General features: G+C 35.7%; 1 protein-coding gene across 1 annotated transcript in view; it reads right to left on the bottom strand.

The window, feature by feature from the left end:
• Positions 1-4,540: 4,540 nt before the first annotated feature.
• Positions 4,541-13,961, bottom strand: part of MEI4 (meiotic double-stranded break formation protein 4) — a 145,076-nt gene continuing 135,655 nt past the window's right edge. Inside the window, exon 4 of the mRNA XM_036247737.1 lies at positions 4,541-4,810. Within this exon, the coding sequence (XP_036103630.1) occupies positions 4,541-4,810 (270 nt within the window). The remainder of the gene's footprint in view (positions 4,811-13,961) is intronic.

Raw genomic sequence — 13,961 nt, 5'->3', positions numbered from 1 at the left:
ATTTGGATTATAATAATTTTGTAAAATACCACCAATAGGGAGTAATTACTTCAGTGAAGGAACCAAAAGCTAATTATAATGATGCTAATTTTTAAGTGTTATTAAGATTGATATATTTACAAATTTTATACTCATTTTAAGTTAATCATAAATAATTAACTTCCCCCAAATCCTCCTTTGGAATTTTAAGGCACCCACAGGGAAAATTAAATAACTCAGTTAAGTAATTTGGGATGATTGAATTTCTACTTTCTGAATGACTTTATCTGTATTAAGTCCTGCTGTAAAGTAAAAATAGTGACTGTTCATAGTGGTTCTCCAACCACCTATGGGACTTGATAAAACGGATTTCTGGGCGCCTTCCCAGACTTTCTGATTGTGAAGTAGGTCTGGGTGGGGCCCCAGACTCTGCAGTTCTAACTGGTTCCCGATGCTGCTGATACTGCAGGCCCGGGGACCACTGCTTTACACACAGATCAGAGACGTACTGAGATTAATGTTTATCTGTTAATCTTAATGCCTCAATGGATTTGCTATGAAACACAACTACTGACTAAAATATAACAATTTCACCAACCAGTTAGGCAGCTTCAACACAAATTAGATTAAAATATCAGAAGAAAATATTACAAATCCAAAGTATATGAGTTAGAAAATGAATTTTACTTCAAAGTCTTGAATGTTAGACTCATATTTTCTTTTTACAAGCTTTATTAGTCATAGAATCTTAAAACGACTAGAGGACTTTCATATTAAATGAAAAACAAAAACAGAAAGAGTGGAGTTTATTTCCTATTTTAAAAGAATGAACTGACTTTCAATAATAATAAAAATCCTGGTGGCCGGTTAGCTCAGTTGGTTAGAGCATGGTGCTAATAATAATAAAAATCCTGTATATTTTTTTCAATGTCAGTGTTATCACTCTAATTATCTCCTTTAGCAAATATAAACTATTGATGTTGGGTCATTGTACTGACTGTTAAAAGAAAGTTCTATTTTATAAATCAGATAAAATACAAAACTTAGTGTGCTTATTTTTATATGTGCAAATAATTGGTTTGCACACAAAGTTGGTGCTTAATATTTGATGACTAAATGAAACCAGCCATCAATATTTTTAAAAAATCTACAAATGTACATAAAAATCTGGAAATGTAGTTTTTTTTCCCTTGCCTCTCTTCCAGGAATATATTGCCCTTACCTATAGGATGCCCACAAATATGAGTGAAAAGTACCATAGTTTGTGAAAGAAATGCATAAAATATCCCCAATACCTATTTTTAGAGCCAAGGATGAAACAATCACATTGTTTCCTCTCCCACTGAGCTGAGCACTGCAGCCTGACTGTCCACCCACTGCACCTTTGAAGATTTTTTACTATGGTAAATGCTAACACTCAGAAAAAGACAAATGTGCTGTAGCTCCAGATGGTGGTAGACAAGACAGCTGCTCTGTAGAGGTTGAACTCAAAATACGCAAATATGAACTGCCATACTCTAAGATTTGTAGTTGAGGGCATATAAAGCTTCGATGACAAGCTCAAAGATGCGGTATTTGTGAGTTTCATGAAATGCCAGTTTGCACTGAACAGGCGCTGAGGTGCAGTAATTAAGAGTGGACTGGGAAGATGGAATCCTGGAGGTGAAACCCAGCTCTTCCACTCCTGGAGTGGGGACTTGGCAAGCTGCTGAACATGCCTTTGCCTGAGCACAGGCATTATCTTCAAAATAGAGATAATAATGTGCCCTATGACGTAGGGTTGTTGGGAGAATCAAATGAGATCATATATACAAAATGGTTAAATCAGTGCCTAGCATCTAGTTATTGTTAATATATTATATCTAACTATATATCTAATATAATATATACTTCATAATATAGTATGTAAAAATACATAATGTATACATGTACTATATATGTAATAAATAGATGTCATAACATCACATACTAATATATGTGATACACTTATTTATAATAAATAGTACACAAGTGTTAGCACTTACCATTTTTATTATCCTCCATTTTAGGGATGTTTTATGGTCCTTTTTATTTCCCACTGGATCTCATATCCAGTTTCAGCACTGAGCTCAATTTTCTACTGTCTCCATTATTTTTATCCCCAAATCTTAATTATAGTTAGACATTAATCAAATCTTAATTGCTACAAGATTCTTAATTCTAGGTTAAATCATTAATTCATTCACTCATTTTTTTATCTCACTGCTTTATTGAATCATAGAGATAAAAATGTCTTATTTTATCTCCTTTTTTCCAGCAAGACCTTTAGACCTCAATACTAAATTTACAGCACAGTTTACACTGCTATAGACTGAAACATAGAATAATGAAGGGTTAGGTATCATATAATTGACTGAATTTTAGTGTTTATATGAAAATAAAACTAAATGGAAATAAAATGTATCTCCATTTTATACATTAACAATGATCCCAACACTTGTCTGTTCTCTGTACTCGATACATTTCCTAGAAGCTTTGAAGATTACTGGAATTAAGAAATCTGTTCTAGTTAAAGGCTTCTTCTGATCATCATGTTGGCTGACCACAGTGGAAAGAGGGCATTATATATTTACCAACCTTGTCTAATCATTTGGAAGAGGGGGGATGGGAGATGTCATGGGCAGTGAATTTTATGCAGTATCATTAACCGAAGTGATTTTTCCAAATCCCAGAAATCAGATATTAGAAAAGTTCTTAATTCAGGACCTGGACTATCCTTCTTGTGTTCAACTAGTATGTGTGGTGGAGTAAATTATTTGCCCCAATTCTCCACCCTCTCCTCTATCCATAGCCTTTGCCATATCACTTTGCAAGTTCTCCCGCTCAAGGTGGAGGAGATTTCCCTGTCCCTTTTCTCAGGGCTTGACCATTTGAGGTGCTTTGGCCAACACATGTGGCAGGAATTAGTGTGACACTTCCCAGCCTAGCCCTTTCTCCCTGCCAGTCTGCCATCCCACAGAGACGCTTCCCCTGAGTGCTCTTTGCCCTCAACCTGGGCTCCAGAAGATGCACGTGTGGAAGAGACCAAATAATAATAATAATTTGGATTATAATAATTTTTAAAGATACCACCAGTAGGGAGTAAACCTGATGTATAATAAGGAGCCCAACCCAGTGGGATCTGCGGCCTGAGCAGAGCCCCGCTCAGGTGAGTTGATCCCCGAGTGACGCACACACGTCTGAGAAGTAACTACTTCTTGTATGTCACTGAGACTTTTGATTGTTCATTACATAATCACTGACTGATACATACATGGAGTCTCAATATTATAAAAAGGCTTTATCTTTTCTAGAAAGCTAGAAATAACTCCCAAAGTAACTGACAGATAATAATATGATTTTACATACATTAAAAAAAAATCAGTGGCATTTGGGAATGATAATTAACTTATGAAACAATACAACACATACTTAATGAAGCAAATTTGTTTTTTTGCCTTAAATTATACTACAGGAAAGTACATAATGTGTGCTCATTAAGCTAGTTGGGTATGATTTTAATGATTGAAATAAAGTCAATAAAACAGTGTAACTAAAAATTCAACCAGTACTTTTAATAAGTATACATATACTTTTTGTAAGTATTAAGTATATTTCTAAATAAATGTTAGAGCTTGTGAAAATTTCCTTAATATCGTATTACATATGACTTAACTACATTTTAACAATAACAGGAGTATTACATATAATCAACAGAACCAAAACAAACATGTTTTGAAAAAACAAACAAAACATTTAAACAACTAATTAGTACTTTCAAAAGTATCTGACAGATGTGTTGATTATATGAAATTAAAGGCAATTAATGACCTTTACAAATGTTGAAGACTTTCCTCCTCCTACAGGAGTCCCTTCTAAGATGATAGACAATAAGTGAAACTATGTAAGAAAAAGAAGTTTTAAAAATATAATTTATAACCACTTATTTTAAATACTGTGTTGAGCCTGGCCTGTGTAGCTCAGTGGTTGAGCATCCACCCATGCACCAAGAGGTTGCTGGTTCGATTCCTGGCCAGGGCACATGCCCAGGTTGTGGGCCTGATCTCTAATGGGAGGTGTGAAGGAGGCGGCCAATCAATGTTCTGTCTCATTGATGTCTCTTTCTATCTCTCTCCCTCTCCTTTCCTCTCTCTATAAAATCAATAAAGAAAAAAATTTTAAATACCATGTTGATAAAGCAATAAAACTTTTAAGATCTATTCCATTACCTTTAGTATCTATTACATGGAAATATTTTAAAAATGTAAATATCTTTTATGATATAGACAAGTAATAGTCCATTCTAAAGAATAATAGACCTATATTGAGTAACATTGTAAGATACAGTTACATGGGAATAGGCTGATACTGGCTGATTGTAGTATAGAAATATGACATAATAATTGATATATGACTTAAATTTAATTAATGATTATATTTAGAGATCCATTTAAAATGCTCATTTAAAAATCTTCTTGAACATATTTTAAGTACAAGATCTTCATTTTTCAACTTTAGTATGCTTCTGACATTTGGTAAACTGCTAAGGAAGTGCGTTATTTTCAACAGTTTTTATTTCTATAGAGTTCAAGAGAACGCCCAGTCTCCATAAATAAAAAGTAAATAAAGGAAATGTATCAGAGAGTTGGGAAATAGCTTCATCATGCTTCTGAAGAAATTTCTTGATTTCTTGGTCATCGTGCCCCATACCTGAAGTGCTGCCTTCTTCGTTTTCCTTCTGAAGAAGCTGCTCCAGAACCCAGAAGAGGGAGAAAATATTTTCATAGCGTGTCACATCATAACTGGTTTGCACCTATAAACAGACAGCAACTCCTTTAGAAAAATATTGGTTGTAGCTCAGCTCAGGAAAAAAGCTAAATAAAGAGATTAAATTTTCAGACAAAAAATACAGTTGACCCTTGAACAACACAGGAGTCAGAGCACTGACCACCCTACCTCATACAGTAGAAAATCCACATATAATGTGTGAAACCCCAAAAACTTAAGTTGTCCCTTGGTATCCAAGGGAATTGGTTTCAGGACCCTGGGTGGGTAGAGAAATCTGCAGATACTCACGTACCCTATGTAAAATGGCATAGATTAATCATAGAGCTGGCCCTCTGCATCGGCGGACTCCAAACCATAGATAAAAACAGTACAGATATTTAATAAAAACAATCTCTGTACAAGGGGACTCACACAGTTCAAACCCATGTTGTTCAAGGGTCAACTGTATTTGACCTAACACCTCTGTTCATTCCTTTGGGATGGTGGGGAGGGAGAACAAAGAACATTTCTTTTTTTCAAAAACTTGACAATCTAGAATTACTTTTTTCTCTTGCTAGTGTACAAAGCTCCAAATCCTTTCTCTGCATTATTGCTACAATTCATTACTCAGATGATTCTGAGAATACTTGGCAGAGAGTCTTACACATACCAAATCCTGTGTGTTTATTTCAATGTTTCGTCAAAGGCTTCCAATCAATGACACTCCTGCCAATGATAATATAAGGATTTTTAGGGGAATGATTTTAGGAACATGTCCACTGTACCACTGTCATTGAGCAGTTAGAGTTATCATCTGTAAGTGACTAGATACAATCACATCCTGAGTCTACACAAGTCAGGGAGTAATAGGATTAGATTGTGTGGAATCAGATACACGATCACAAGGAAAAATTGTAGATGTGTCTTGTATAAGTTATTTGGCCTAGAGGGCTGAAAGTGAGATGAGTCAAGGATGGGCAACGGAAAGTGTAACATGAGGGAATACAGGAATTAGTGTAAAGATATGAACTGGCTTCACCATTTGCTTACTAAGAAATGTGTTGGAAACAAACACCAAATCTACCTGCTGTAATAATAGTTAAATGAAAAAACATTCTTTTAGAGCCCAGAGGAATGCATTTTCAATAAGGTGGTCTAATAAACAGTCAAATATGTACAGATAACTAATACTTTTTTTTCAAGTTTAAATTTAATTTTAATAAAGACAATACAAAAGACCCCCAGGAAATTGTAGAGCCGTCTCATTTATGAGTATATACATTTTCAGGTTTATTAATAGAGACACGATTCCAAACAATTACATTTAATCCAGCAATGTACTCAAGTAAGTTTTTTTGGAGGTGGTTCAATAATTATTATTCTATCAATATAATCCATGATATCAACAATTTAAGGAGAAAAACTATATTATCATGTCAATAGGTACAGAAAAGATTTTTTTCCAATTACAGTTTGCATTCATATTATTTTGCATTAGTTTCAGGTGTATAGCACAGTGGTTAGACAATCATATACTTTACAAAGTGTGTTCCCCCTGATATTCCCAGTCCACCTGGTACCATACACAGTTATTCCAATATTATTGACTATATTCCCTATGCTGTACTTTACATCCCTATGACTATTTTGTAACTACCATCTGTACTTCTCAATCTCTTCATCTTTTTCACCCACTCCCCCAACTCCCCTCCCCTCTGGAAACCTTAATCTGTTCTCTGTACCTGTTTATTTATTTTTATTTTTGTTTATATTGTTCTTTAGATTCCACATATAAGTAAAATCTTATAGTATTTGTCTTTTTCTGACTGACTCATTTCACATAATACCCTCTAGTTCCATCCATTTCATTCTTTTTCATGGCTGAGTAATATTTCATTGTATATATGTCCCACCACTTTTAGCTACTTGTCTGCTGATTGGCACTTGGGTTGCTTCCATAGCTTGGTTTTTGTAAATAATGCTACAAAGAACTAAGGGTGCATATGTTCTTTCAAATTAGTGTTTTGCATTTCTTTGCATATATTCACAGAAGTGGAATCACTAGGTCATAAGGCAATTCCATTTTTAATTTTTTGAGAAACCTCCATACTGTTTTCCATAGTGGCTGTACCAACATGCATTCCCACCAGCAGTGCATGAGGGTTCCCTTTTCTCCACAACCTTGCCAACACTTGTTGTGTGTTGATTTATTTATGATAGCCATTCTAGCAGGTGTGAGGGGATGTCTCATTGTGGTTTTAATTTGCATTTCTTGGATGATTAGTGACTTTGAACATCTTTTCATATGTCTATCTCTATGTCCTCTTTAGAGGGGTGTCTATTCAGTTCCTTGCCTAATTTTTAATTGAGTTATTTGATGTTTTTGGTGTTGAGTTGTATGAGTTCTTACAAATTTTGGATATTAATCCTTTATCAGATGTATCACTGGAGAATATGTTCTCCCATTCAGTGGGTTGTCTTTTCATTTTGTTGATGATTACTTTTGCTGTACGAAAACTTTTTAGTTTGATGTAGTCCCATCTATTTTTTTCTTTTGTTTCCCTTTCCTGAAGAGACATAGCAGAAAAAAATATTACTAAGAGAAATGTCTGAGATTTTACTGCCTATGTTTTCTTCTACGAGTTTTATGCTTTTGTGTCTTACATTTAAGTCATTGATCCATTTTGAGTTTATTCTTGTATATGGTATAGGAAAGTGAACTAGTTTAATTTTTTTTGCATGTATCTGTCCAATTTTATCCACACCATTTATTGAATAGAATATCTGAGCTTTGTATTCCATTCCATTGATCTATATGTCTGTTTTTATGGCAGTGCCATGCTGTTTTGATTACTATGGCTTTGTAGTATAGTTTGATATCAGATAGCATGATTCCTATAACTTTGTTCTTCTTTCACAAGATTGCTGTGGCTATTCGTGTTTTTTTGTGGTTCCATATAAGTGATAATGAATACTATTTTATTGAGGTATAATTGACATGACATTGTATTAGTTTCAGATGTAATGATTTGATATTTGTATCTATTGCAAATGATCACTGCAATATTTCCAGTTAACATCCATCACCACATATAGTTACAAAATTTACTTTTCTTGTAATGAGAACTTCCAAGATCCACTCTCCTGATACTTTAAAATATGCAATAGTATTATTAACTATAGTTATCATGCTGTATATTATATCCCCATAACTTGGTCACTTTATAACTGGAAATTTGTGCTTTTTGACTCCTTTCATTCATTTTTCCCACCCCTACACTCTGTACTTCAGGCAAACGTCTATCTATTCCCTATATCCATGAGTTTGTGTTTTTGTTTTTTCTTTTGGTTTGGGATTGATTTTTTGTTTTGTTTTGTTTTCAGATTCCAGATATAAGTGAGATCATACAGTATTTGTCATTTTCTGTCTGACTTAGTTCACTTACCATAATGCAATACTTCATTCCTTTTTATGGCTAAATAATACTTCGATGTTTATATATGCCACATTTTCTTTATCCATTCATCCATTGATGGATGTTTAGATTTTTTCCATGTCTTGGCTATTGTAAATAATGCTGCAATAAACATGGGGGAGTATATACATTTTCCAAATGGTGTTTTTATTGTCTTCAGATAAATACCCAGAAGGAGAATTGCTGGATCATATGGTAGTTTTTTTTAAAATTTTTTGATGAAATACAATACTATACTCCATAGTGACTGCACCTATTTATATTACGTCCAACGGCGACACTCAGGGTTCCCTTTTCTGCACATGCTTGCCAACACTGTTATTTTTTCTCTTTTTGAAAATAGCTCTTCTGACATGTGTAAAGTGATATCTCATTGTGGTTTTGATTTGTATTTTTCTGATGATTAGTAATGTTGAGCATATTTTCATGTACAGGTAGGCCATGTGTATGTCTTCTTTGGAAAAAATATCTATTCAGATCCTCTGTCCATTTAAAATTCAGATTATTTTTTTACTGTTGAGTTGTATGAGTTCTTTATATATTTTGGATATTAACCCCTTACTAAGTCTATGATTTACAAGTGATTTCTCCTCCTCAGTAGGTTGCTGTTCGTTGTTGATGTTTTCCTTTGCTGTGCAGAAGCTTTTTAGTTTGATGTAGTACCACTTGCTGAATTTTGTCTTGTGTTGTCTTTTGGTTCAAATCCAAAAAATAATTGCCAAGACAAATGTCAAGGAGCATACCACCTATGTTTTCTTCTAGGAGTTTTATGGTTTGGGTCTTACATTCAAGTCTTTACATACAAATTTTAAGTTTGTTGGTTCTATTTTATTTTTAAAATACTTATAATAATAACAACTACTCCAACCACACTGTACCTCACACTCCTACAAACTGGACTATACACTATTAGATGAATACACCTAATATCTATATGCTGATTCCCTTGATCTGGAATGGACTCTATCATCAATCTCTAATTACTAGGACCCTGGTCAGCATTCAGTGCCCATCATAGATGCCATGTATCCACTGAACCTTTCTGGATTCCACTATATTTATAGATTTGATTTTTTTTTACCTTACATTCTGGTTGGTTATATATTTTATATTTGTTTTTTCATCTGTTTAGAGTCTATATGTGTTGAGAGAAGTCAATGTATTCCTTTCTCTATAGTTTCTGTAATTTCTAGAACAATGTTTCTTGTCCATAGTAAATCACAATATACATTTGTTGTTTTGAATTGAATAGGAATTGTAGTAATTTAAAAGATACTACTATAGACACATACAGTAGTGTCCCTTATCTACAGATTTGCTTTCCACAGTTTTAATTACCCATGGTAAACTGTAGTCAAAAACTATTAAATAAAAATTCCAGAAATAAACAATTTAAAAGTTTAAAATTGCACACCTCGGTAGTACGATGAAATTCCATGCTGTCCTGCTCCATCCCACCTGGTACATGAATTATCACTTTGTGCAGCATTTCCATATTGTCTATGCTACCTGCCCAGTAGTCACTTAGTAGCCCTCCCAGTTATCGGGTTGACTGTCACAGTATCGCAGGGCTTGTATTCAGGTAACCCTTATTTTACTTAATGGCCCCGTGGAAGTACAGTGACACTGGCAAATGGTAAGAACAAATCCATGAAACTGCCCAGTTAGTAAATTAAACTTATTATAGGTGTGTATATATAGAAAAACATAATATATATGGTTCAATACTATCCACAGTTTCAGGCATCCACTGGGAGTCTTGGAATGTATCTCCCACAGATAAGGGGGGGTACTACTGTATTGGTTATTATCTGGAGGACTATCAGTGGCATTTTAAAATATAAAATTACTTTTCAATACTTTCTTTATTCCAAACTAAAAAAATTCACAGTATGTGTTTAACCCGATCATTTGAGCAATACTTAAATTAGGTAGTACTTAAATACAAATTCTATAGCAAAAAGGCAAATGTATTTAATTTACTTTGAAGCTTTAACTACAGCAGGGTATGGTACTTTACAATGACAGTAATAAGTAGAGTAGTGCAAATGATTTTAGGGTTCACCTCTACTGCTATTAGCTACATATTTATTCTACTATTTATCCTATTGGGTCATTAAAATACATTGGGGTTTTATGAACCAACTGATTATCCCTTTTTGAAGTTACTTAGACTTATTTTTAGTTAACCATGGTTTCCATGCATAACATACTTTTATGAACAGTTAAAAATTGCCAAGTGTGTTTATCACAGAGTAGAGAGAAGTTCTCCCTCCTAATAAAGGCCACAGCATCCTGGGCAATTTTAGGGCGAGTGTGTGAAACAGGCAGAGTGTGCTTGGCACCTTTCCATTTACTTATAGACGCTCTCTCTGGGCATGTTTAGCTCTGCTTCCAGGTGGCCTGGGCTCACCTTACAAGGTCCCATTTCTCCATGCTGTTTTGGACTTTGCTTTTTCCTTCTACCAGAATATATCTGTCTTGGGTTCCACCTCTGTCCTAAATACCTATTCTCATAAGTAACTGGATAAACTCTTTTGTTCTAAGATATTAGCAGCTCACAGAATATTAATTCGAAACTAACTCCTCTCTTTAGAGACAATATGCACCTATTTTACATATCTTAGCAGCACCCCCCACCCCAACATGACTAAACTGCATGTCTGTGGGGGAGGTCTTTCTAGTAGTTACCAAATATCATCACACTGGCAAGCTGCCTGTCACATCAGACTGAACCAACCATGTTAGAAAATGTCCAACACAGGTGGAACATACCCACCTGGAAAATACCCAGGTGTTTTGGTCGCAGACCCTGCTGGGAAGATTGAATGAGCTTCAGCCACAACCAATATGGCTGCATCTATCTGCTACAGTGCTATCAGCTTATCCTACTGTCTAGGTCTTTTAGAATTGAAGAGCCTTGAGCGGAAGCTTCTATATAGCCCATGACTACTTCTTATTACCTAATCCCATTTTACATAATAGGGGACCTTCAGAAAAGCAAATAATTTCCTGGTAGAAAAATCAAAAGACATTTTTGTAGAACGTTTTCAGAATTAAAACATTTCTTACTTTTATTTTTATATTCTTGAGCTGGGCTGGAGAAAGTCAAAGTATACAAATATTTTTTAAATGGTGAAAAAATATTTCTTTACATGGCTGCTAAACCTCACTTTAAAACTGAGATTCTGAAGTTAAGGCTATAGACATAGAATGTCAGTTTTCTAATTACTGTTTTAGTTGGAATTCAGTCGAGGTTAATTAGACATTTTTGTAAAGACTTATTATCCTTGGAGCAGACACTGTACTTGTTTACCCCATGTTCATTTCCCCTCCTTTTTCATCTAGTAACCCGTTTTGTTCAGGATGACAATGAATCATCTAAAAATGTACACTTCCCAGTCTCCCTTAAGGCTAATTCTGGTCAAAGAGCTGTAAACACAGGTAACTGGGTGGGGTTTCCGGGACAGCTGTATCCCTGACAGCGGGCAACATCTGGTAGAATGCACCTTTGCCTTCCCTATTCATCACTGTTCCTACTTGAAAATACAGATGAAGTGCTTGGAAGTGGAAGAGCCATCTTGTGAGCATGAGGATGAGGCCTCCCGTGGGGGATAAAGAGCCCAATCCTGAGGGCACCATGCACTCGGGGTACCCACTCGGGGAGTCTGTACCTTCCTGCGTCATGTTGGGTTTCCTTCCTGCATTTTGGTCTTTTAAATTGGGACCGTGAGACGTCATCTAAGCCGGAAGGGAACTCTTAAAGTTCCTTAGCCATGAAAAGGTGCTGCCTTCTGCTGCCTCTGACACAGAAATGAGAGATGCCTAACGGGACAGTAACACACTCCCTGGCAGCAGACAGTGGACAAAGGGTACTGTGCACTGGAGGGGTGGCTCACAGTTTGGATGTTTGTATTTCATGCTGCAAAATATGACAATGTTCATTAAATTCCACAGTTCGATAATCTAGATGTGCTGGCCGAGGGCATGCAGAGGTGAAGTCTGACACTTTCAGAAATAAACATGCCGCTACAGAAGGGGTGAAAACACAACACGACATTTTTTGTATTTCTACAAACTCAAGAGGTAAAGAAAATTGGATCATTACAGGGCAGAACATCAAATCATAGGGTATAATAGGCACGTAATTGAAGTGTTAAATCCAATGATCACTAAATATAATCCACCATTGGCTTAGCATCCTACATGCCAGATTTTATTAGTCAGGAGCCATAATGGGCTACAAGTATAACTAGTAGTCTTGAAAAGAATAAATTCAACACAGTACTTTAAAGGAAAAAGTCTGTTGTCACCATAATAATTAAATGAGAAATGTACCCCCGAGTTTTAACAACTTAGCCTGTTTTAACCTACCAGAAGGCAAAGAAGGCAGTGCATTTCAGCCCAGGAGATGAGGAGGATGACGTTCACTATCAGCAGTTTCCAGGTGGCCGGAAGCTTCTGAAGCACAGGAGAAAGCACTGGAAGAGCTGATGTGATCGGGGGTGTGGTTGGGGCGTGGCTGGGGCGTGGCTAGGGGCCCAGCGTGGTGCGGCAGGTGGTCATGCCAGCAACAGCCCAGAGCAGAACCAAGGGCATGTTGTATCTAATATATGTATGTGTAAAAACATGTGAAATCAATGAAGTGAAGGAAGCACATATATCTAATATATATACTATAATGTAGCACATATATAATATAGCTATATTATAGATATTATATAATGTATATGCATGTATATAAATATATGAAATCAGTAAGCTTATGATTGCAAAAGAAACACATATTCACTTAAAACTACATTTCCTACAGAGATTGTGTCATATCCTTGCCCTCTGCCTGAAACCTGGGTGCCAGACCGTTGCTGAGGACATGTAAAACAAAAAGCTGTTCGGAGCGGAGAATAGTTAGTGGGGGAAGATTTCCTAGAGATGACTTGTGAGCCAGGACTCAAAGGGAGTGAGGGGTACAGACTAGTGAATGATCTTTTGATCAAAGTGCCAGGCAAAGAAGAATAAAAATGATTCCATGGGCATTAATCCATTTAAGGGTACAGTTGGATCCCTTAAATGTTGGATCCCGGAGGCTGGTTCTAAGGGGCTTATGTCTAATTTGTGGGGTGACTTGGATGAAAACTTCTAAACTACTGAATTACTAGCATTTGGGATCTTGATATTTTGCCTCATTTCCTATGGGAAAATAGTTCAAGTATGTAAGATTTGTACATAAAAAATAGTCATGTGAGGAATATACATAATAGAAATGATTTTTAAAATCTGTCCTTATGAACCCTGTTCAAGAATAATGATTTTCTCATTAACCAGTTTTACCTACTTTTCTCAAATCTGTTTCTTGAGGCTGAATTTATATAATAAGATTATAGCAAAATGAGCAGACAGAAAAAAACATGGCCTGCAGGAGAAGAGTTTGGACAAGAGTCAGAGAATGAGAGTATGGTTTGTATGTGCTTGACAGAAGTAGAGACTGAGTCTCCCAACAAGAACAGTGTGGCAGAGGCCCTGTTGCTGAGATCTTTGAGAAAGAATCTCACTGAGCCCGCTTTTTGTAAAGGAAGGCCATCAACTGAACACATATTCATGGCCTATGAAATCCCTGCTGGCCATTTACTAGTTGTGTGACCTGGGCAAGTTATTGAAACCTCATTAAACTTCACTTTCCTCATCCAAAGCTTAGAAATAATAGTACCTCCTCTACTGGGT

Source organism: Molossus molossus, unplaced genomic scaffold (assembly GCF_014108415.1).
Source record: "Molossus molossus isolate mMolMol1 unplaced genomic scaffold, mMolMol1.p scaffold_m16_p_8, whole genome shotgun sequence".
Lineage (NCBI taxonomy): Eukaryota > Metazoa > Chordata > Mammalia > Chiroptera > Molossidae > Molossus > Molossus molossus.
This window is presented reverse-complemented; position numbering and strand designations above follow the sequence as displayed.